General features: G+C 34.2%; 1 protein-coding gene across 2 annotated transcripts; it reads right to left on the bottom strand.

The window, feature by feature from the left end:
• Positions 1-6,885: 6,885 nt before the first annotated feature.
• LOC115708120 (mediator of RNA polymerase II transcription subunit 15a) lies at positions 6,886-16,844 on the bottom strand. Of its 2 annotated transcripts, none has more exons than XM_030636319.2 (12): positions 16,637-16,844; positions 15,310-15,439; positions 14,723-14,834; positions 14,414-14,531; positions 12,938-14,206; positions 12,564-12,634; positions 11,139-11,213; positions 9,015-10,424; positions 8,522-8,866; positions 7,939-8,139; positions 7,774-7,862; positions 6,886-7,346 (listed from the first exon to the last, which is right to left on the bottom strand). In XM_030636319.2, the coding sequence occupies exons 2-12, from the start codon at positions 15,417-15,419 to the stop codon at positions 7,139-7,141; spliced, it is 4,008 nt and encodes a 1,335-aa protein (XP_030492179.2). In that variant the 5' UTR covers positions 15,420-15,439; positions 16,637-16,844; the 3' UTR covers positions 6,886-7,138. The 2 variants fall into 2 exon arrangements, with proteins under 2 accessions (XP_030492179.2, XP_030492178.2); XM_030636318.2 differs by having other exon boundaries at positions 8,979-10,424; positions 16,637-16,819.
• Positions 16,845-22,046: the final 5,202 nt, after the last annotated feature.

Here is a 22,046-nt window from a genome sequence, read left to right as displayed (position 1 = left end):
ATACATGCTTTCCTAACACTAGGAAAGCTACTCTTTTTGAGTAAAAATCCATTTAGACAATCAAGATTCAAAAGATAGACCTTAGAATTTTGTAGTAATTTTAAAGCTGTATAGAATTTGGAGGTTTTTAATGACCAAACATACAACAAAGTATATGTAAGATCATTTTTGCATCCAGGATTATTTTTGTCTTGTCCTTTGACATGGTTATTTAACTTCGGTTGGTTTTTCCTATGTTGTTTGGCGTGATTATTTTACTATAATTCTCTGTTCTACGGTTTTTTCTTGATTCAATGAAGGAGCAATATGCAACCTTGAACATAGATGATGAGGATGATGAGGGACTGTTATTTGAAGCGGGTGTGGATGAACTTCAGGAGATCGACGATAGGTGGCTATTGGTGGGGCGGCTTCTAACTAATCAATCCATAGATTTCCAAGCGATGCAAAACAAAATGGCCACCTTGTGGCAACTAGGGAGGGGTCTCTATGTCAAGGAGTTAGACCCGAACCTATTCCTATTCCAGTTCTACCATGAAGTGGACATTGAAAGGGTAATTGAGGGCAGTCCATGGACCTTCGATCGAGTTCCGCTGATATTCGAAAGGGTGAAACCAGGGGTTAATCCGCGGTAGGTTCCATTATCAAGGTTAGAACTTTGGGTTCAACTTCATAATATGTCAATTGGTTTTATGTCGAAAAAGATTATCACAGGTAATTTTCTTGGCACGGTTGTTAAATCGGATCCGAACAATTTCTCTGGAGTATGGCGTGATTATCTACGCATTCAGGTTAAAATTCCACTTAACAGCCCTTTGAAGAAAAAAAAAAAGAAGCTTGAAATACAAGGAGGCCGGGTTTGTCATGTGATCTTTAAATATGAAGACCTTCCAACTGTTTGTTTCATCTGTGGCATTCTCGGTCATTCAAAGAGATTTTGTGAGAAATTATTTAACACTCCAAAAGATCAAATCATCAAGAACTATAGTTTGGATCTTGAAGCAGCTCCGAGAAGGCATCATTCAAGCTGAGATAATCCAATCATTCAAGGTGGCTTCAATCTGGAATGGGGACGAAGCAGGAGTCATCCTCGTCTGGTGCGATTGGGCCGACTGTTTCTCCGGTGTTGCTAGGGACGTTTGGAGGAGGTAAACAAGCTGAGATAATCTAGGGATCACCATCAATGAGATTGCAACATGTTGGAGTTGACCATCCTTCAATTAGCAATAATGGAAAATCCCATGAAATGAGGGAGCCGAATATGGAGGAGTTTAATGTGAATATTGTGGAGGGAGATTAAAATGAGGGTCTTTCTTTTATTGATGTGTAAAGAAAAAGAGTGGGTCACGTGGATAGTAGTGGGACGGGTAAAGAGGGAGAAGAAAGTGTGCTCAATGAAGATCAAATGGGCCTCAATGACAAAAATGACACTTTTCTTGATAATATAGATATTCTTGAAATTATGATGTGAGATGGGGGACAGTTCGGGTGAGCCAAAAAACTTGTATGGGGCGGGTGCTAACTTCCAGACCCGCCAAATATTATGAATGTCTTGAGTTGGAATTGTCAGGGACTTGGGAACCAACAGAGTATTCAATTCCTTAGAGAAACAGTTTCTCAAAAGAGACCCAATTGTATTTTTCTGTGTGAAACAACGTGTCAAAAATCAAAAATAAAGGGATTGGCTAGAATGTTGAATTTTGAAGGTGTTTTTGTTGTTGAAGCTCTGGGTCAAGCTGGTGGACTCGCCCTGCTATGGAAAGAAAAGAAAGAAGCCACTTTACTGGGTTTTTCAAATAATCATATTCATGCAGTTGTTTCCTCTCCTAACAATAGGGAGTGGCGACTCACTGGTCTTTATGGTGAGCCAGATCGAAGCAGACGCCAACACACATGGAACCTTCTTCGTACCTTGTCCAATCATTCGAGCTTACCTTGGTGTGTCATTGGAGACATGAATAACACTGTTCAGCATGAAGATAAGCGGGGGGAAGACAGTACCCTCAATGGCTTATTGACGGTTTCAACACGACCCTCCAACAATGTGGACTTACTGATTTAGAGCTTCATGGACATCCTTTCACTTGGGAGAAGGGTCGGGGCACGAATGCTTGGGTTGAGGTGAGATTAGATCGTGCTTTAGTATCCCAATCTCAGAGCCTTGCATTTCCTGAAGCTAGCCTTACCAACCTTGAGTACTCTACGTCGGACCATTCCCCTCTCTTTCTTGAACCGAAAGTATCAGGTAGCTTCTCTCATGTTTCTCATTTTTTATTTGAGAATACTTGGTTGAAAGATCCTTTTATGCTTTGAAATTGTGAAAGATTGCTGGGAACAAAATCATCTGCATGAGTTTAGTGACAAGTTGGCTCTGTGTGCTGAGAAATTGGCTCGGTGGGGAAAGGAAATTATTGGCTCTTTGAATCATCGAATAAAATGGTACAAAGCTGACTTGAAAGCTTTACACCCCAGAAGAGATAGTGTTTCGGTGCAGCAGTATCAGGATACAAAAAAGAAACTCTACGAGGCTCTTGATCGTCGGGAAAGCTATTGGAAACAGTGAGCTAAACAACATTGGCTAAAGGAGGGAGATTCGAACAGTAGCTATTTTCATAAGGCTTCCACTACTAGTAAACGCAATAACCAAATCACCCAACTTCGAGATGATGCGGGTAACTGGCTTTCTTGGGGTACGGGGTTGACTGATATGATTTCCAACTATTTTCAAGAGTTGTTTCAGTCATCAGGAACTTCTTGTCGTGACTTTATTAATTGTGTTTATCATATTATGCCAAATTATGTTAATTTGGAGGTGTGTCAACTAGTTACGGAGGAAGAAGTTAAGAAAGTACTTTTCCAAATGCACCCTAATAAGAGCCCAGGATCGGATGGTATGACTCTGGCAATCTATCAAAAGTGTTGGAATATTGTGGGGGGTGATGTTATCTGCTGTGTTCGAAAGTTTTTTGAAAGTGGAACTTTTGAGAATGATTGTGATGCTGCTAATGTCATTTTGATCCCAAAAAAAGAATCCAGACCGTATGACTGATCTCCGGCCCATAGCTTTATGTAGTGTCATGTATAAAATCATCTCTAAGGTTATGGTGAATAGAATGAAGCCTTTCATGGATACAATTGTTTCGGCCAATCAAAGTGCTTTTATCCTTGGCCGACTAATTTCAGATAACATTCTTGTTTCATTTGAGATTTTGCATTATCTGAAGAGGAAAAGAAAGGGTAAAGATGGCTACATGGCTTTGAAGTTAGACATGAGTAATGCGTATGCCCGAGTGGAGTGGGGTTTTCTCGAAGCTATGCTACGTAAACTGGGCTTTGCTAGTTATTGGATCCACTTGATTCTAAGATGTGTGTCTTCGGCCAGATACCATATTATCCACGAACACGACGAAATAGGCCCTATTGTCCCTTTAAGATGTATACGTCAGGGGGATCCTTTGTTGCCATACCTATTTATTCTTTGTCCTGAAGGGTTCTCGGCTCTTCTCCGAAAATATGAACAACGTGGTTGGATTCATGGTTGTAAAGTGGCTAATGGGCCCCCCGTATCTCCCACATGCTCTTTGCGGATGCTAGTTACTTGTATTGTAAATCCACCCATGAGGAAGCTCTCCGAATAAAAGAAGTTCTTTAGAAATTTGAATTAGCTTCGGGTCAAAGGGTTAACTTTTCTAAGTCTTTGATCTTCTTCAGCTCCAACTCTAGTGTTGAAACTAAAGATAGACTAGCTATGCTCTTAGGCATGTGTATTGCCCCCGAGGGGAGTTTGTATCTTGGTCTTCCAAGTTATATGGGGCGAAACAAGACTGGGAGTTTGGGTTACTTAAAGGCAAAACTAAGAAAACGACTTCAAGCTTGGGGCACTAAATTTCTTTCATGAGCGGGTAAGGAGATACTTATTAAAACTGTGGCTCAAGCCCTTCCTAGCTATGCCATGAGTGTCTTCTTACTTCCACTTGAGATTATTAGAGACATGGAAAGCATGATGTCAAAGTGGCAGTCCTTTAGTAATTCTCCTTCGAGTATTCATTGGATGTCTTGAAAGCGTCTTTGTGGTCACAAAAACAAGGGTGGTATGGGTTTTCGCAACCTTCAAGATTTTAATCTTTCTCTTTTGGGTAAACAAGGGTGGCGGCTTATGGCAAATCATGATTCTCTTGTCTCCCGTGTGTTTAAAGCCAGATATTTTCCCAATGGTTCATTCCTCACTGCTACTATTGGTCCAAATCTAAGCTTCGTTTGGCGTAGTATTTTGGAAGCTCAGTCACTAGTGAAACAAGGCTCGAGATGGGTTATTAGTGATGGAAAAAGCAAATCTATTTTGGGGGAACCTTGGCTGCCAGATGAAGAAAACCCCTCAATTATATCCAACCATCCTAGTCTCTATAATGCTAAAGTATGTAATTTTCTCACTATGGATGGTACGGGGTGCGAAACTGCTATCGTAGAGGACTTGCTGGTGCCTCGTGATGTTCAACTGGTGCAAAGTATTCCCTTTCAATCTCGGCCTGGTGAAGATGTTCTTACTTGGTTGAAGGATTCATCTGGGATATACACAGTCAGGAGCGCTTACAAATTGCTTCAGAAACTTAGTGGTGACTTCAATCTTGATATCTTGGCTAAAGATAAGTTTTGGAAGAAGTTATGGCAACTTAAAACCCCTCCGAAAATGAAAAATCTAGTGTGGCGTGCGGCTAAAGGTTGCCTTCCTACAATGTCTCAGCTGCTGTCAAAAAAAGTAAACGTTATTTCGACCTGTCCTATATGCAGTATGGATGCCGAAACCACTCTTCATGCCCTTGTTTCTTGTCCAGCTGCTGCTGCTGTTTGGAACCGTGTGGGGATAGGCACTTTGTTGCAGCAGCAAATGTCCTTCCTTGACTGGTGTATGGAGCGGTTTACAACATTGAATACAGACCAATCTTGCGTGCTTGTGGCGGCCTATTAGGCACTTTGGAATGCTAGGAATGACAAGGTCTGGCAAAACAAATCTGTAGGAGTTGAGAGCATTGTTGTTTTGGCTACAAACTAACTTAATTAATGGCGTATTGCTCAAAAATCAAGCAATGAATTGCTTTTCTCTGGGTACATAAGAGACAGTGTTGAGCAATGGAATGTCCCAATGGATAATAGTATTAAGGTTAATGTCGATGCAACGGTGTTTAGTGATTCCTCAACATATGGAGTCGGCTTTGTGGCTAGAGACTATGGTGGTATCCTCGTGGAAGGTAGTACAAAGCTTTTTCATGGTTCAACTACTCCGGAAGTGGCTGAAGCTATTGGTGTTCGAGAGGCCTTAAGTTGGATCAAAGACCATCCGTGAACCAATGTCACCTTGGAAACCGACTGTCTCTCGGCTGTTCAAGCTATGCGAAGTTCTATGTCATGGCTTCAATGTTTGGCAAAGTGATTAGTGAATGTAAAATCTTATTTCATGCTTTGCGTAAAGTTTCATTTTATTTTGTAAAGCGATCAGCAAATATAGTTGCTCACTCTTTTGCTAGAGCTGCTATATCCCACCCCGATCGTCGTTTCAACTTGGATAATGTTCATGTTGAGTTGTTGCCTTGTTTGGTAACTGAATTAATCGTTTAATAAAATGAAGATTTTATTTTCAAAAAAAAAAAAAACACGAGGAAAGACTTGTTCACCTTCATTTTCACTTCCTAATCAAAACACATTTTCCTCGGAAAGCAGAAATATTAAGGGGCTGTTTGGTACACAGCTTTCCTTACTCAGGAATGGGAATACTAAGTCTAACCAATGTTTGGTATGTAATTTTAATTTTTTTTTGGATGAGGTATTCATTTTACTGTGGGCTATATTTACCTTTACAACAAGGGAATATCAACATCCTCAAAACGTTGAGTTTCATTTGTCAGGAAAACTTAGCCTTGACTTTGAAAAAACTGTCTCAAGCCTTAGTCGCTGCTACTGTTTCCTTCCTCATCTTCTTTCTCTGCTGAAAAAGCTCTCTCTCTGTATATATATATTGAAATATGACAATGAGGAGCTGACAATGATAAAAGAGGACAGTTTTGAAATATGAATATTCTAATAATAAAACATTGACCATTGTCTTGCATTCATAATAGTTTTTTTTTTTTTTTGAAGGAAAGCACTCAGGAATAGGTCTTTGGCCCATGACAATTGGGCTGATCCGGCCCGGCCCGATAATAGTTGTGTCGGTCATTATTAGACAATTATTATTTTTTTCGGGTAAAGGAGATATATGTAGCCTTTAATATTTTTTTAAAAAAAATATATGCACAACATTAGGACAATATCGATTTCAAAGAAATGTCTCGATGTATTATGAAAAATAAAATTTATAGAGATATTTAAAATTAAAAATTCTACCATTCAAAAAAAAAAAGAAGAAGGGGTCGGGCCTGACTCGCCAGGCTGAAAGAAATGGTCGGTCCGGGCCAGATCGTGCCAAAGAGATATCGTGTCGGGCTGGGTCAATGTCGAGTTATGCCAGACCCGTCCTGATTGAAATTCCTATAAATATATATATGTATATTTTACTCTTTATAATTATTATTTTTGTTAATTTTTTTATAAAATTATATGAAAAATAATAAATAAAAATTATTTTGAACATTTTAAAAAAAAAATATTTAAGTTATTAATATTTTACAAAAAAAAAATAATCATTATTGTTAAAAAAAAAAAAATTGTCACATTCCATTCCTATGTTAATACCAAACAAAGTAATTTTTATATTTCCAGGCATCATCATAATATTACTGCGCACAACCAAACACGGTAATGTTGCTTTTCTAGTTTTATAATTCCCTTCATCCCTTTCTAAATAATCCTAAACCTATTCCCATGAAATGAAACCTGCATACCAAACGGCCCTAAAAGAAAATATATACTAGTAAAATCATATGCCTAAATTCATGCGTTCTTACACATATACAAAGCTATACGAATTCTAATAACAAACGTGAAGAGCTTACCAAGTCAGAATATACAGTAAATCAATCTCGCCTTAGAGGAACTTCGTCACTGAAATATTAGCTATACACTACTTATCTTCCTGCCGCAACTGTGGGGCCATATACAGAGTCTGCTTCAACTAATGCTTTGCATTAGATCACAGCATCAACAATTAAGCGGCACTCAAACAGTTCTCCCAACCCCCATATTTGGAGCTGAAGCTGCCACCGCCACTTTGCTGAGCATGCTCAGAAATAACGGCACGGGCACAGACATCCCACGTCCTAGCTATTTCCCCAAGAGACATAGGTTGCGAGAGACTTCTAAGAGATATGCTAAACCTTGACTTGGCTTTTACTGAAAGATCTTCATATTCCTTGCTATAAAAGTAGATGATGAAACAATGACTTTCAAGTATTAATAGCTCATTCCAGACAAATACTACTTCAGAACAGAAAAGTAACACATAATGAGCACGGGTACAATCCCAGGGCATTTTTGTGCATATCAAAGTCTCGTGAAATTTAGATAGAATGACTCAAAATATATTAACACTGACGCTTAATTTGATCCACTTTAGATGGCAAAGCAAGGGGGATTCACATTTGACTAATGATGCATTTAAAAATAATTAAGTGAAAACTAGTGTTGCTTTTAAAAAAAGTTACGTGACATTATCTTGCATAGAGTTGAGCTTCGAAAATTTCACTTCTGTTTAGATAAATTAGCCTGAAAGTTCATGTCACAAATAATTTTTCTTTTAGACATTATTTTGAACAAAAAAGAGAAGTAGAATTTTTCCCTCACCTGACTTCCACTGGAATTTTGTCCAACAGTATAGGGGAACAGTTGGGATAATTTGTGGGAACAAGCAACCTCAATGGCTGTATTGGAGACTGCAAAACATATCAAAATAATTAACAAGAATGCTGCATAGGATAATAAATCCCTTCATAATTCTTGAGAACTCACCATTCGTGCTGAAGCATACTGTGATTTCAAGTTCGCGCTGAGTGCTACAGCACTGAAAGAACACTTGACAATAGTCCCTTTACCCCCTTCAACAGTAGCAGCTGCTACACTTGGATCAACATCTTCATTGCTAATATCAACAACTGTGTCAATAAGTCGCTGATTTATTTCCCTAATTTCTTGTATAAGAGCATGATTAACCTGCAAGAAGAACACCAGTCACTTCAAAGGGACAACTCTCAAAATGAATGATAAAATGTGGTCAGGATCCATAGTCGGGAGAAATGAAAAACATAAGAGCAGGAATAGAATGAAAATAAATAAATCAATATGCATAAACAAAGGAAATAGAATAAAAATTGATTCATTTCAATTCCATTTCATTACCCTAACCAAACACACCCTCACAGCATAGCACACTCATAAGCTTATCTTTATGTGTATCGCTAGAATCTCTCCAATACCTCAACAAACTAATGATCCAAGTTTGAGCTGAACATAAAACAGGGTTCTCAGAAGTTCAGACCATGTTTAAAATAACTTTTGTACTCATACAGATATACATTCCAGTAAAGACAAATACCTCTATCTTAGGCCTCTTGATACCAGATGTTGCAGTTGACTCTAGTTCAGAAGTTTCTAAACTAATAAGCTGTTTAAAACTATCATTAATGCTACTGGCTGATGATACAACATTTAAGGGCATGGCACTTGTGTAACGCTTCATTTTCCTAGTCCCATTAGTTCCGTCGTGGCCCATGAAATTCCTTACTTGTAAACGACAGTTTGTCATAGCAACTAAATCCTCACCAACTGCAGCTCTAGATCCATTGCCTGGAGCTGATCCTGCAATCCTATCAATCATACTGACAACAGACCCAATGTCACTGACAGAAGCACTCAATGCCTTAGGTGACATCGACTTTACCTGGAAACCACATATCAGTATTACATATCATTCACTAATATGAGAGAACTACCAAAAATGAATATGGAAAACGTTTAATAGTGTTTTCAAGTGAAAGGAGAAGGCATCTAACACTAAAATCAACATGGAAGATATCATCATTGCTAACCGCTTTAATTAAACGATCTAGTGGCTGCTCTGTAATGCTTGATTTGCCAGAAACAGATACCGAAGTGTTTCCGTGAGTGCCATCAGGACCACTAAACTCTGCAAGCAAAGGAGAGGCTGATATTCCTGGGGTGCCGATGGCAAGGGATTGAGCTGGAGTAACAACACTAGTTTGTTGTTGTCCAACATTCCCAGCATTTACAAGTGAGGAAACACCTGGAAGGGGTTTTTCAGAATCGCTGGGCATTGGGGATGGAACCAAAGGAGTTGATGGAGATGGATCAACAAAAGGTGAGCTAGCAGATTGTAATGGTGTTCCAGTTTTGGTAAGAGGTGGCAGCAGGTTCTGCTGCTCCACTTGTGGAGAAGAATGTTGCAAAATTTGAGGTGATGAGGCCTGGAGGAGTTGATTTGAGGACATCGCAAAGGAAGAGCTAGATTTCAACTGTTGATGGGGATAAGCAGCACGTTGACCAGCGGGATGATGTTGCTGAAAGACTCCTGACTTCATGACCATACTTGGTCTAGTCTTCAAATCATTTACATCATTAATTTGATGATGCTGCATTTGATTTTGGTGCGCGTGCAACTGAGCAGGAAGTTGTTGTTTTGCTTGCTGCTGTAATTGTTGTTGCTGCTGCTGCTGTTGATGTTGTTGCTGCTGCTGCAATAATTGCTGCTTCTGCATTAAGTGCTGCTGCATCTGTCGCTGTTGATATTGTTGCTTGAATTGTTGGGACTGTAACATTTGCTGCTCGTGTTGTTGCTTCATATGTTGCTGGTTCTGAAGCATATTGGAATTCGACTGAAGGTTATTGACATTTGGCTGCAGCACATTGATCCCATTCTGGGATGACATGGCATTAATGTTTGCATGTTGGGGAGCACTCACAGGAATTTGCTGCAGAGAATTCGAAGAAACCTGCTGCAATGAGTTCATAGCATTTCCTTGTCCTGAATCCACGTTAGAACTGGACTGCAATGGGTTCATCACATTTTGCTGAGTTGTTGAAACTCCGGACAAAGGAGACAGAGTGTTTTGTTGTAAGCTCGTATAATTGTTCTGCTGCATTGTTCCCACAGAACTTTGCACATTCATTGATTGCAATTGAGAATTCATTTGGTTTTCATGAGATTGGACTTGATTAATTTGAGACTGTGGCTGCTGAGTGGACTGCATATGAGAAGAGGGGTGCCCTTGTTGCAATTGAGAAACAGGCTTCCTCGGCCTATTTGTATTAATAAAACTTATTATTTGTTTCTCATAGTGAGCCAGTTTCTCCTTATACCCAGGAATCACGTTACCTTTTGGAACCTGTAAGAATTGAATAGCACGTTCCAACGTGTTCCTAAATAATTTCAGCTTCTCAAGCTGCTCTGACTTTGGTGGTTGTTGTGCAAGAGAATCAAGCTGGCAAGGAAAAACAGACGCCATTAAGATTAAAGAACAGCATAACTCAGCCTAAAGTTTCTTATTAGGGTAATTGTGTTTTCTTTCCTGTTTCTACTTTAATGTTGTGTAGGGGTGGAAACTCAGGTCATTGTGTCATATTTGTGTTTTTGTCATGCGGGTTGGCATGTCTAATTGGTCAATTCTAATCTAACCCATTTATATTTCATGTGGAAAAATCTAAACCTTAAGCAGACTCGTCCTGTGTTGATTAAATTTCCTATATTACCTGTTGATCAACTTGACAAATATCACATATTTGAATTTTTTTCTCCTTACATTTTTTGATTGTATCAATTTGATTGACATTGAATAATGCACTAAATAAAATAAATAAAGTTTCAAATAAACAAAATTGATGAAGTAGATTACTTCTCACAAAATAAACAAAATTCTTAATATCAAGTAATTATAAGTGTGAATAAGTTATACTATATCGTATGTAAAGTTCTTTCTACTTCATAAAAAAAAAGTACTAATTCAACTATAAGTTTGTAACTTTAATCATATACTCCATTCAAACAGGTTAATTCATGTTTGACCCTAATCAAAACCCAACCCAATCAATTTGTATCATGTTGTGGTGATCTAAATTGCCACCCCTATCTGTGTGGGAGTTACCAAATTTCCATTCATATTATAACAGCAGATCCCTCTATGTAAGAGATGGCATACCTGTTGTAATTTGCCAGCAATTTTATGGTACATTTCAAGAAGTTCAGGTAAGTACAGTTCCTTCATTGTTTTGATCTGCCAACAAATTTAAAGAGCAGTTAAATTTTAATCTCATCAAGTTGCTAATAAATTAAGAAAGTGAGCATCGGCCAGATACATTATATGAAATAATCACAACAATAAAAATTACATCATTTACTTCATGTCTTGATTGTAATTCAATTCCCCAATGCAATCTTTATAGTTTATTACAGCACCTTTCTCCTTTACCGTGTCCACAAATGAAGAAAATACAGCTGAATATATAACACTACCGACTATTTTTTTGTCTTATTTATATACATATATAGATGTATTATAAAATATATTTTGATTTTTTTTTCTATTGAGAAGAAAATTTTATTTTGAATTATTATCATAATAATTCATGTGAATCAGCCACTCACACACTCACATAGACTATAAATTAGTGCGGTGTATAAATATTTTGTCTTTATATAAATATCTCTTTTTTTTTAATTTTATATTAAAAATGTCTATTTAACAAAAAGTTGAACAGTTTTTCTTCAACTTGTAATATTACCATTATTTAACAAAATATTATTAGTTAACTTTTAAATAAATAAATAGTTTTTTATTCATAACTTTTTCTCTAAGAGAACTATTATGAATTAAGTAGGGTTAGAAAGATAATTAAAAACTCTATAATTTTTAAAATAGTAATTTTCATATTCGCATATTTAATGGTTAAATACTAAACCAAAATTTTGGTGTATTACAAAAATTTTAGAAAATTATCTTTAGTCCTTTAGTCATAACTTTCTATTTAGGAGTCCTATATCAATAAATTAAATATATATATATATATATAAATATAATTCTAGTATGTGTGAAATAAATTTATCTAGTTTCAATATTTACAAGTCAAAAACTGATCATAAGTTACAGATTCAACTAATAATGAAATTTCACTATTATTTAGAAGTTTAAATATTAAGGAGTTAAAAATTTGATCATAAATTATATGTTCGGTTACTTGAGAAATTTCAGATTTATATGTTTGAAGTTGTTTTATTCAATTTTATATTAAAATGAGACATTTTCAAATGATTTGTTTATTTATTTGAGCTCTTTTAAAATTTTAAAATAAAAAAATTAAAATGATGATAAAATTATTTACTCTATTATTATGCTATGTTTCATATTAATTTTATTAAAAACTATTTAGCTTGATTACTCTTCATGTGATATGTTTCTAATTTTTATTGTTGTATTTATTTAGTTATATTGATTTTCTACAAATTTTATCAATATATACATATATAGAAATATTTAAACAACAAATATGTATTATATATACTATATAATTTTTTAAATTTCCATCAATATTTTCAAAAAAAAAACCTAATGAACAAGTCATGTCACCTTCTGATAAACCTCCTCTTGCCAATCACCTCCGTTGGCATGTCCAGTTTGGGCAGTTGAATCAACAGATGCTAGATAAAGGACATAAAAGTATGCACATAAAATCATGAGAAATGAGATTCAGCTTCTAAGAGTAGCATTTCTAACTAAAAAAAATAATTAAAAAAGAGCTTTTTAACTAGCAGAGTATTAGCGTAGAAAAACTTATCGTCTCCTGACTTACATAGTACAAGGTTATATGTGTCCACTTTTATTTCTAAATTCATAATGAATGAAGCTTTTGAGCATTAAAAATCATGCTTAAATTCCTAATGAACAAATCTTTTGAGCATGGAAACATATGCTAAAACTATATAATTAAGGCAACAACATACTTGATGATGTCTCTGGAAGGGGTCTCTGTGATTGGTATAACTGCTTTTGCTGATCAATTACATGTTGTGTTGGAGGCAATGATCCTGAAGTTTGACCCGACACATGAAGCCTTTGTGGCATTTCACGCTGCAGTGAATTTGGCTGTTGTTGCAAACCTAACTGTTGCTGCATCTGCGGCTGTGACTGAATTTGTGACAACATTTGCTGTTGTGGTTGTGATTGTTGTGCCTGAGTTGGTAGCAAATTAGATCCACTCGGCTGCGATTGTTGCTGCATTGGAGCTTTGGATTGTTGTTGTAACATGTGTACGGAGTGCTGATTAGTCTGCATGCTTGAGTTAGAGTTACTGGTCTGAGTTCCATGCAGTTGCTGCTGTAACCCATTACTCTGGGGGACTAACTGTTGCTGATGCAAATTTGATATGTTATTTTGCTGAGCCATTAACTGTTGTTGTTGTTGTTGCAGGTTTGGGAGATTATTCTGCTGGCTAAGAAGTCTCTGTTGCTGCTGTAAATCCCCAGCATTGTTCTGCTGTCCAATTAAGTGGCTTTGTTGCATATTTGTAGAATTTGGCTGTTGATTCATAAGCTGCTGCTGTGACATTTGTGTTTGTTGTTGATGAGCAACAGAAGATTGTTGAGTTTGTGGCTGTGATCTAAGAACAGATTGTGGATGTTGCTGGAGCATGGGTTTTGATGGTTGTTGAATAGAGGACTGATTCTGCTGAAGACTTGGCAGAGATGATTGCATCATGGGAGGTTGCATGGAAGCTGATGTTTGCACAGCAGCTGGCTGAGATGATTGCAATTGAGTTGGTTGCAATAGGTTCTGTTGCTGTTGCTGCATATGAGTCTGGAGCATTGACTGGGGAATATTCCCCTGTTGGAACTTCGGCTTTAAAGTCTGCTGTTGTAACTGTTGCTGGTAGAGATACTGAGACTGTGGGTTTTGAGATTGTTGCTGTTGTTGTGGGACCTGTTGCCTTCCTTGCACTTGTCTCTGAGTATTAGCATACCCTACTGGATTCTGTGAACTACTAGACATATTTTGCATATTTGGATTTTGGCCAACAACATTTGGGATAGAAGTCTGACTTAAGCTAGTGGGGGGAGGAAGAGTAGATGATATGCTGGAAGAACTCTGAACAGCAGCAGAATTCTGAATATTCTGAGATAGTAGTTGTTGTCGTGTTTGACTCTGATTAGATGACAGTGGCATTACAAGTGATTGCCCTTGATTGTGTACTTGAGGTGGCATGACAATAGAACCTATCCAAAAACACAATTTCTACAAATAATGAAACACTATTTTTCAGACAGCATTACCTATCAAAACAAAGTTATATACTGTATATGGAACTTAACCGCTCCATTTGGAAGACATTGGAACAAATTAAAATGTGATTCAAATACATATATTTTGTATACCATAAAGAACACAGTTTTTTGGTTCGCACTTAAGAATGTATTGCCTACCTGGATCTGTGGGTCTGCTATTAGCAGGGTTGGATGGCAACGGGTTGGGTATATTATTGTTCTGGGACTTAGTCTCCATTGTCAGCATCTTCAGTGAAATTTTCCGTAAATAATCAGACTGCCATCACATACAAAATACCAGTTAAGAGAGAGCAATCGATAAATAAACACAAAAATATTTCATAGAATGTGCAAGTACACAAAACATAACATGTCAACATAAGTACATCATGTCAGCATTAAAACGTAAGTAATACATATTGGTGACTAAGTGAAAAAAAAAAAAAAGGGTCAGAAATACAGAAGCACCTGGCTTGTGGCGGCACTGTAAATCTTTTCTTCAAACCTTTCAGCAATTTTCTTCAGTTCAAGCAATCCCTCTTGGCCAGAGAAAGGGAGATGCTTCTTCAATGTATCCATTCTTCCAGTAAGACATTAAATTATATAAGTCAGTGAAAATGAACCTTTCATCTATTTTATACTCTAAAGATAAGTTCTGATAATGTATACTTCACAAAGCAAAAAAAAAGATTTCTCTGACTGTTTGCAAAAACAATTAAAAGAAAAGAGACATTAAAACTATTCTAATGTCTATTTTAACAAAGAAATTTGCAAAACAAACCATATACATGTTTTTTTACATACATATGTATAAGCTATTTTTTAAAAAACAAAAAAGCACATAAAATCTAAACCAAAAACAATAGAAAAGTGAAGATTGCCAATCATGTTTTCTGTTTTTAAATTTTTTTTAGGATTAAAACTTTTTTAACCAAAAAAAGATTTTTACATATATTTTCAATTTATGTCAACAATCCAATTAAATCTTTAATTGTTTAAGGAACAAATTAATAATTTCTATTAACACGGCCTCTCTAATTCCAAAAGACACTTACATCTTGTTGACAATACGTTGTCTCGAATCGTGCTGCAATTGAGTTCTCCAATCTGTGGTGTCCATCGTGGGTTCCCCACCTTGGATAGGTCTCCAATTATTGGTGTCCATGCTGAAAATACCCTACAAATCTGTTTTCCATGCAGAATTGGGTAGATTGCAAAGGACAATAGTAGACAGAATTATTTTAAATTTAATAAGATGTTTGCTAAACTATCGAATTAAGCACTCAAAAAACAATCCAGAGTGTTTGTTACATGAAAAAAAAAATAAATAAAGTTACAAAAGCTTAGTTTTAGTCAATATTTATGGAATTTGATTACATCCACTTCAAAAGGTAATATCACTCTAAAACATAGGACGGCACACAACCCTTCATTGTTCATAGTCAAATAAGCTACATTTCTTATCCAAAAAAATACAATGAAAGGGATGGCTAGAGTGCAATTTTAGTGTTCAATTAAAAGCCCCAGACAATGATCATCTTGAGAGAGAGAGAGAGAGAGAGAGAGAGAGAGAGAGAGAGAGAGAGAGAGAGAGAGAGAGAGAGAAATGAAATGTTACAAATCCAAAAACCAGAACCTTTCATTTCATTCCATTCCACGTCATTTTTTAATCTAAGAATGCAACTAAGGCAGGGAGGGGAAAAAAATTGTGTTGTATGGGAAATGGAGAACAACCATATTTCCCACATATCGTTTTAATGAACACTTGAAAGTAACATAGAAATATGCCTAGAATTAGAAGGTACACCATAATTCATACTCTGTCGGTTTTCCTGCCAAGCAACATATGATCATTATTACAGATTTAGAACTAAACAGTTTCAGTTGTTGACAGTTCGCATCATAAGCATTCTATAAAAGCATACGAATACATTTACATATTAGATACACGGAGCTACGTTCAATGACTAGATTTATCTCAAAAGCTGACCACCAAATTCCAAAACATCACAAATCTAATCTAAATAATCAATATCCTTAATTGTTCAATTCGACTCCTCGAATAAAGTCCCATAAAATCACATCAAAAAGCAATTGAAAACCTACAATCTCATAAGCTACAACATCGTCATATTCATATTTTACAGTCCCCAATTTTTAGGGATTCTGGTAAAGGCTCAGTGATGAAATCTACAATAGGCAATAACGAAATATCAACGGTGAAGTCCAAAAATGGAATGAGCAAACAACCAAAATTCTAGGGATGTTTACGATTCTGAATTGATTTTAGAAGGAGAAACTAAGCTCGGAAGAGTGATGTGCTTTAAGATCCATTTTGACGCAACAATGGAAGAAATTGCAGAAAATGAAAATAAAGCCAACCTGATATTGAAGGGGCAGAAAGGCAAGGTCGGAGGAGGGCGGAGACGGTGGATTGATTATGGGTACTCTTTCTGTTGTGAGGCTTTTACCAATTCAAGGAAGACATAAAATGACGCCTAAAATAAATTATACAAATATATTTCCTTCCAGGACTTTTTCTGTCGCCGGATGAATAATTTTTCAGGGATAAAAAGTTATCCAAAAAATACATTTACATTAGTTATATGTATGTTTAATCATTAAATCACTACTAAATAATTATAATTAATTAATAACGATTATAAAAAATTAAAATCTAATAATAATTATAAAATTAAAAATAATTTTTTTTATTACACTCGGCAAGTATGTACTTTATTTTATCATTGGTCATGTAATTCTATTTTTTTTAGAGCTTTATTCTTTTTTCTTTACCTTTTTAAAATATGTCTTGCAAAATAACTATCATATAATATAGTTTAACTCAAAAAGGTAATTTAGTCAATTTAAGCATTCCGATTACGTTTCCTAATAAAGTAAACAAGATAAATCACAACTATTCCATTTCTAAAAAAATTTAGTAAACAACATATTACAAATATTGATTCCTGTTATAAAATAATATAAAATAATATAAAGTAGATGAGAAGAAAGAAGAAGAAGATGAAGAGAGAAAGAGAAAGTGAATGAGAATTTCTGAGTTATTTATTCCAATGGGGTGAACCCCTATTTATACAAATACAAGAGTGAGATATTAAGAAACTAAGAAAAAGGGAAACTAAGGAAAAGAGGAATGTTGATTACAATTCATGGTAATAAATAAAAGATTTGGACATCCACATAATTATTAATATTTATAACACTCCCCCTTGGATGTCCATAATAGCTGTCTTATTAAAAATCTTGCTGAAAACTTGGTCAAAGGAAAAAGAGTATAGTGTAAACTAACTCCCTCCCCCTCATTTAGGCATTTGTGGAGATCTTCTAATAGACGAATTTCGATCTTGTCTGCCATCTTCTCAAATGTTGATGTTGGTAATAACTTTGTGAATAAGTTTGTAAGATTGACACTTGATTGAATATGTTGAACACCAATATGCATTTTCTTGAAGCGTATAAAGAAGAATTTCGTGAAATGTGTTCTAACTCTATCTCCTTCAATGTACCTCCTTTTAGTTGAACGATGCAAGCAATATTATCCATAGAGAATTGCTTGGGTTGATACTTCTTTATTGAGTGCAATCTATATGTTTCCCGAATATACTATGCCAATGATCTCACTCACACACATTCTCTACTTGCTTCATAAAATGCAAGTATGTTAACATAATTTATAGTTGCCTCGTTAAAAACCTTGCCAGAAAAACCCAGTGGGACAAAATCTGAGCTAAGGGAAAAAGAGTACAATATATATTTCATATTCATAACTATTTGCAAGTTGCCTCGTTAAAAACCTTGCCAGGAAAACCCAGTGGGACAAAACCTGAGCTAAGGGAAAAAGAGTGCAACATGAATATGTCTCCCACTCATGCACATATGATCCATAATTCTTTTGGTGATAATAAATCTCATAAGATTATTGTTATCACTTTTAAAATATCACCATATATAATCTTTGATCATATATTTTCTATAACTCTTCCAGAGTATGTATGGACTTCTAAATTATAGATGAGGGGTTCGTGGAACATTAGTCTTTATCCAACTAATTGTATCATTCATGTGTATACACAACTTTGTTCGTACGAAAATTTAAAATTTCAAGTAGATATGAACATAACACATTAATGGTACTACAAATTTTCATTTGTGATAATGATGGTACTCCAAGACCATATATTTATTCCATCTTGTTTTATGATCTTAATTTCCATATCAAATGATCATATATCTATAATTCTTGATACATATGAAGTACTTCAGGACTTCAATACTAATGAACAAACTTTATACATTAATATTTCTCGAAAAACAAAAGAAATAAAAGTTTGTTCTTCAATTAATCAAAAACTCTTCAAGAGTCTATCACAACGTATAATTTACGTATTTATATTGCATAGACAACCATAGGTATTTTTCAAATAATAATTTACTTACATGTCTTTATTTCATACAAAGATCTTTGTCATATAGTGCGCGCGACTTTGAATTTATATCACTTAAGACATGTATTAAATTCTTCTAGAATTTTTAGATAAGGCTTATTTCAAATTCTCACTATATTAGGAGCTCCAAATAAATAACCTTTTGTTGCAACATTTATGTGACGCTTATAAATCCTCATAAAATATATTCCAGGCTATAATCAAATCATGATTATATTTTCTCAATATTTAAGCCTTACTTCAATCAATCTCATGTCTATGCAAGCTTTGTACAACAATTCATCATGTACAAATACATATATGCAAATTTCTCATTAGAAATATTTATTTGCACACCCTACAGGTCTTACTTCACTTTATGTGAGTAAATTTACCTGGATTGCGTCATAATATTTTGGCCAAAAATCAAAATGTATGTCGATGATTCTCGACAAATCTAATACCATGATCCTTGCTATCTCATGTTAATTTATTGCATATGCAAACATTCAATATTTATTGTCGACAAAAATTTCAATAAATGATAATTTCCTCCCATATTGACATAACTTATAGAGATCTCTTTAAATTACATATTTTTCAAATATGTTTATCATTTATAGGTACCTATATAGAATCACTTCAGGGATTCAATTATGATCAAATGTGTTATGTCTAACTTCTCTTGGGAGTCTTTTCGAGTACCGTTTTCATCACGGTTATCATTTTAATACTTTATAACATTAAGGTATCTCCATGAGTACCTCTAGATTTAACAACTTCAGGGCAAATCAAATGAACATTTATTAATAATTTCTACATTGTTCATTTACGCTTCAGGCGTTTTCAACTCATTCTATCTCAACTTTGAATAATATTGATTTGCAGTTGGTATATATCATTTTGAACTATATTGTTCTTATATACTTTGTGCAAGGATCATTTTTCAAAAATTATCATCGATCCCAACTGCTTCTCTCCCCCTGATCGAGAGAATTTTTAAAAAATGTGAAATCTAATAATATTAATACACCTGTAGGGATTTCAATATATCACAATGAATCAATATCTATTTAAACTCATATATATTATATGACATTGAACTTCAGGTTCAATAACTTCAGTTTCAAGTTCAATACTTATGAACTTAATTCATTTCTAAGAATGAGTCATACGTGTATAATTAGAAATACATAAATTTACACATTTTGTAAATGCATGATCATATAATCTTTATCACATCGATAAGAAACTATGCAATAAAAATCTAACAATGGCTCAAGATTGTTAAGAAAATATAATTTAAATATTTTCTATGTGGAAATATATGCACATTCTTCTTTTGAGCCTTATAAATAACAATGAGAAGAATCTTCTGGTTCTTCAACAAAATTTAGTCAAATTCTTTGACAATTTATTGCATATGATTGATCATGTCAAAATAATTCAATTCATGAACTTCAGGTTCACTATAATTTGTATTTCAATGAAAGTTTCAAAATGTAATGTAAATTCATTACAACATAATCATTACAAGTTTTATTTTTATATACACGAATAATATAATTATATTATTCTCCAAAACATATACACTCTTCAGGAGTCACTATTATGTTTATCAAACTTTATATTTCTTCAGGAATCACTATCATCAATTCAATGATGTGTATAATGTAAAATGTATATGACAACTTCATCATGTTGTTATAATGGTCAAATAGGTATAACCATAATATATCATTCATGTTTCCTGGTATCTTTTTAACAAGTCGTCTAATTTATTAATAGACTATTCATCAGTCTAATTATCATGACTTGATATATTATATATTTAAATGTACAACCAGTACATATAATAAGTCATCTCTTATTACTTTCATAACTAGATAAAAGTTATACATCTAGGTACATACCAAGATATTTTACTACTCAAAGTAGCAATTGTATGTAAGAGTACTTCTTCAGGAAGCTTTTCAAATAATCATTTTGTGATTCTTTATCACTTTGATTATATTGGATCACTAACAAATATTAGTAAATTATATATCCACTTTTGGGAATATGCAAACTGAATTATATAGCAACTATATATATACATATCTTGTACTAACAATAGTTTGAAACTATTAATTTCAAGAAATAATAAAATATGTATATATTAATTTGCTTCTGGCATTACCAATATATGTGAAATCTATATTCTTTGAAATAGAATTTCATGCCTATTCATTCTCTTTAGGTAATGATATTTAAATATTCTAAATGTACAATAAGTTTGTACAATTCACATTCTATTAAATAATCAAGTATACTTTTATCTTGATTATAAGTGTGTCCGTACTACAAGTACGCGACCACTATTATTCAATTCCACACATGATATATAGATTTCATGCACTTTGATTGTGTGTGGTATCTCATCTTTTGGTTGTTTCCACTTTTTGGAAATATTTGAGTAGTAAATAATGTCATTGATTATTTAAAATCATTACATTCACTTCGGGGAATGACGTTGAACAAGTAGAACATTATTATAAATTTCTTAAAAATTTATTACTTGTTCATCCATAAAAATATAAGAAATTATTCAACAATTTCTTTTACGATATTTCAAAGAATATATGAATGCAATTTTTGCATAGTCTCCAAGATGTATGCAAAATTTAATCTTTAATATATGTCAGATTCAATAATTTCCAACATTGCAAGTAATAACAATGTATAATAACATGACTAATACGAAGAATCTTTAAAAGTAATTGACTTCAATTCGTATCATTCTCTGCAGGGAATGATGAACAATAAATACATGCCTCATGTATTTAAATAACATTAGTCATGCTCATTGTTATTCTTATACTTTGATGTTTCAATGCAATTTTCTTAATATTCGTTTTGGATATTCAAAACCCACTATAAAATTGCATCAATAATAATCATTTTTAAATACAATCATTTTTTTTTTGACAAATATAAAACATTTACTTCAGGAAATGTTTGTCAAAATCTATATCGATATTAGATTACTTTTCATTGTCCTCAAAGAATACAAGAACATATATATAAATATGTATTCATCTCTTTCATTATATATCCATCAACTATATAATGAATATTACGTTTGCATAATCTTCAGGATATATGCAAGATTTTATTGAGGACGCATAATCATTAGGATATATGCAATATTTTATCGATGATGCATAATCTTCGGGATATATACAATTTTTTTTTATCGATGATGCATAATCTTCAGGATATATACAATATTTTATCGATGATGCATAATCATTAGGATATATGCAATATTTTATCGATGATGCATAATCTTCAGGATATATGCAATA

Source organism: Cannabis sativa, chromosome 1 (genome assembly GCF_029168945.1).
Source record: "Cannabis sativa cultivar Pink pepper isolate KNU-18-1 chromosome 1, ASM2916894v1, whole genome shotgun sequence".
NCBI lineage: Eukaryota > Viridiplantae > Streptophyta > Magnoliopsida > Rosales > Cannabaceae > Cannabis > Cannabis sativa.
This window is presented reverse-complemented; position numbering and strand designations above follow the sequence as displayed.

What these genes read in the sequence shown, in the direction of transcription:
- LOC115708120 (XM_030636318.2), bottom strand. Translation starts at nt 15,419, where the DNA reads ATGGACACCAATAATTGGAGACCTATCCAAGGTGGGGAACCCACGATG. An exon ending in ACAGTGCCGCCACAAGCCAG is followed by an intron (nt 14,532 to 14,722) that starts GTGCTTCTGTAT and finishes ATGTGATGGCAG; the next exon opens with TCTGATTATTTACGGAAAAT. An exon ending in AGTATGCTTCAGCACGAATG is followed by an intron (nt 7,863 to 7,938) that starts GTGAGTTCTCAA and finishes TATGTTTTGCAG; the next exon opens with TCTCCAATACAGCCATTGAG.